The sequence below is a fragment of the Nanorana parkeri genome, unplaced genomic scaffold, assembly GCF_000935625.1.
Source record: "Nanorana parkeri isolate BGI_ZX_2015 unplaced genomic scaffold, ASM93562v1 scaffold866, whole genome shotgun sequence".
NCBI classification, from domain to species: domain Eukaryota; kingdom Metazoa; phylum Chordata; class Amphibia; order Anura; family Dicroglossidae; genus Nanorana; species Nanorana parkeri.
The window spans coordinates 541888-542170 of NW_017307134.1; the positions used below are offsets into that span (position 1 = coordinate 541888).

The following is a 283-nucleotide window of genomic DNA, read 5'->3' on the forward strand; positions in this document are numbered from 1 at the left end:
ATATATATATATATCAGGAATATACATCAATCCATCATTTGCTAGTAGCCTGAATGTGAATGCTCATCATAGCTGCCTGTCCAGGATGACAGCTTGTGATCACAGCAGACCCTGTACAGTATATAATATATGCAATGTGCTGGTTACCTATAGGTGTGCGGGCAGCAGACACAATGACTATCGGATCGTGTGTAGAAGTCATCTTCCAGGATGTGTCTTCTCTCCTCTGTGTCCAGCTCTCACTCACTCCAGCAGGCGATCTGAGCTCTGCCCTCACTTACAG

General features: G+C 45.2%; 1 protein-coding gene across 1 annotated transcript in view; it reads right to left on the minus strand.

Annotated features, from left to right (window-relative positions):
- Window positions 1-283, minus strand: part of ACAT2 (acetyl-CoA acetyltransferase 2) — a 27202-nt gene extending 26919 nt beyond the window's left edge. The window contains exon 1 of the mRNA XM_018565609.1: window positions 148-283. Coding sequence (XP_018421111.1) covers window positions 148-202 — 55 coding nt within the window. The 5' untranslated portion in view covers window positions 203-283. The remainder of the gene's footprint in view (window positions 1-147) is intronic.